Below are 1,477 nucleotides of genomic sequence, written 5' to 3' on the forward strand. Positions count from 1 at the left end.
CTCTCATCAAATGACTGTTCAAATTTGCAGCATTATCCATAATGATAGTTTTAGGAATACCAAAACGACAGATAATGTTGGAATGCACGAACTCCACCACTGCTTTCTTGGTGACGGCTTTGAGAGTGACTGCTTCAACCCACTTTGTGAAATAGTCAATGGCAACTAAAATGAATTTGTGGCCATTTGAAGCTTTTGGCTCGGTTAGCCCAATAACATCCATACCCCAAGCAACAAATGGCCATGGTGTCGACATAGCTTGCAGTTCTGAAGGCGACGCATGAATCAAGTCACCGTGTACCTGACACTGATAACACTTTCAGACAAAACTGAAGCAATCCTTTTTCCATGGTCAGCCAGTAATAACCTGCCCGAAGGATTTTCTTTGCAAGGACGTATCCATTCATATGGGTTCCACACACTCCTGCGTGTACTTCATTCATGATTCTTCCAGCCACTTGGGCATCCACGCATCTTAAAAGGTTCAAATCTGGAGTCCTTTTATATAAGACTTCTCCACTCAAGAAGAAACCACTGGCGAGCCTTCTAATGGTTCTCTTTTGGTCTCCACTAGCTTCCTCGTGATATTCCTTTGTTTTCAAAAATCTTTTGATATCATGATACCATGGCTGAACATCTGGTTCCATATCAACTGTATTGCAATAACCATGTCTTTCTTGGATTTGGATTTCCAGTGGGTCAATGTGGACATTGTCCGGATACGGCAGCATCGAGGCCAAAGTAGCTAACGCGTCAGCTAACTCATTGTGGAATCAAGGGATGTACCTGAATTCAACAGACTTGAACCGTTTGCTAAGATCTTCCACATGTTGTATGTATGGGATAAGCTTAATGTCCCGAGTTTCCCATTTACCTTGAGCTTGCCGAATAATCAAGTCAGAATCTCCCATGATTAACAATTCTTCCATATCCATGTTAACTGCCATATTCATACCCATAATGCAGGATTCATACTCAGCAGTGTTATTTGTACAAAGGAATCGAAGCCAGGCTGTGGTTGGATAGTGCTGACTAGTGGGCGAAATCAGAATTGCCCCAATCCCGACACCTTTTGCATTCATAGCTCCGTCAAAGAACATTTTCCAAGCATTGGTTTCTTTTGGAATTACCTCCACTGAATTTACTTCCTCGTCTGAAAAGTAGGTACTCAAAGGTTGATATCCATCATCAACTGGATTCTCAGCTAGGTGATCTACCAAGGCTTGAGCTTTCATCGCCGTGCGGGTGACATAGACTATGTCAAACTGGATGAGCAGGATTTGCCATTTCGCTAACCTTCCTGTGGGCATCGGTTTTTGGAATATGTACTTCAAAGGATCCAATCTAGTTATGAGATAGGTGGTATAATCCAGTAAGTAATGCCTAAGCTTCTGAGCGACCCAAGTTAGGGCACAGCAAGTTCTTTCCAGCAAAGTGTACTTGGCTTCATAACTAGTGAACTTCTTGCTCAAATAAT

At 42.5% G+C, this 1,477-nt stretch overlaps 1 protein-coding gene across 1 annotated transcript; it reads right to left on the reverse strand.

The window, feature by feature from the left end:
- Positions 1-290: 290 nt before the first annotated feature.
- LOC138873302 (uncharacterized) lies at positions 291-731 on the reverse strand. The gene has a single exon (XM_070151752.1). The coding sequence runs from the start codon at positions 729-731 to the stop codon at positions 291-293; it is 441 nt and encodes a 146-aa protein (XP_070007853.1).
- Between the last annotated feature and the right edge of the window lie 746 nt (positions 732-1,477).

Source organism: Nicotiana sylvestris, chromosome 7 (genome assembly GCF_000393655.2).
Source record: "Nicotiana sylvestris chromosome 7, ASM39365v2, whole genome shotgun sequence".
In the NCBI taxonomy this organism is placed as follows: Eukaryota; Viridiplantae; Streptophyta; class Magnoliopsida; order Solanales; family Solanaceae; genus Nicotiana; species Nicotiana sylvestris.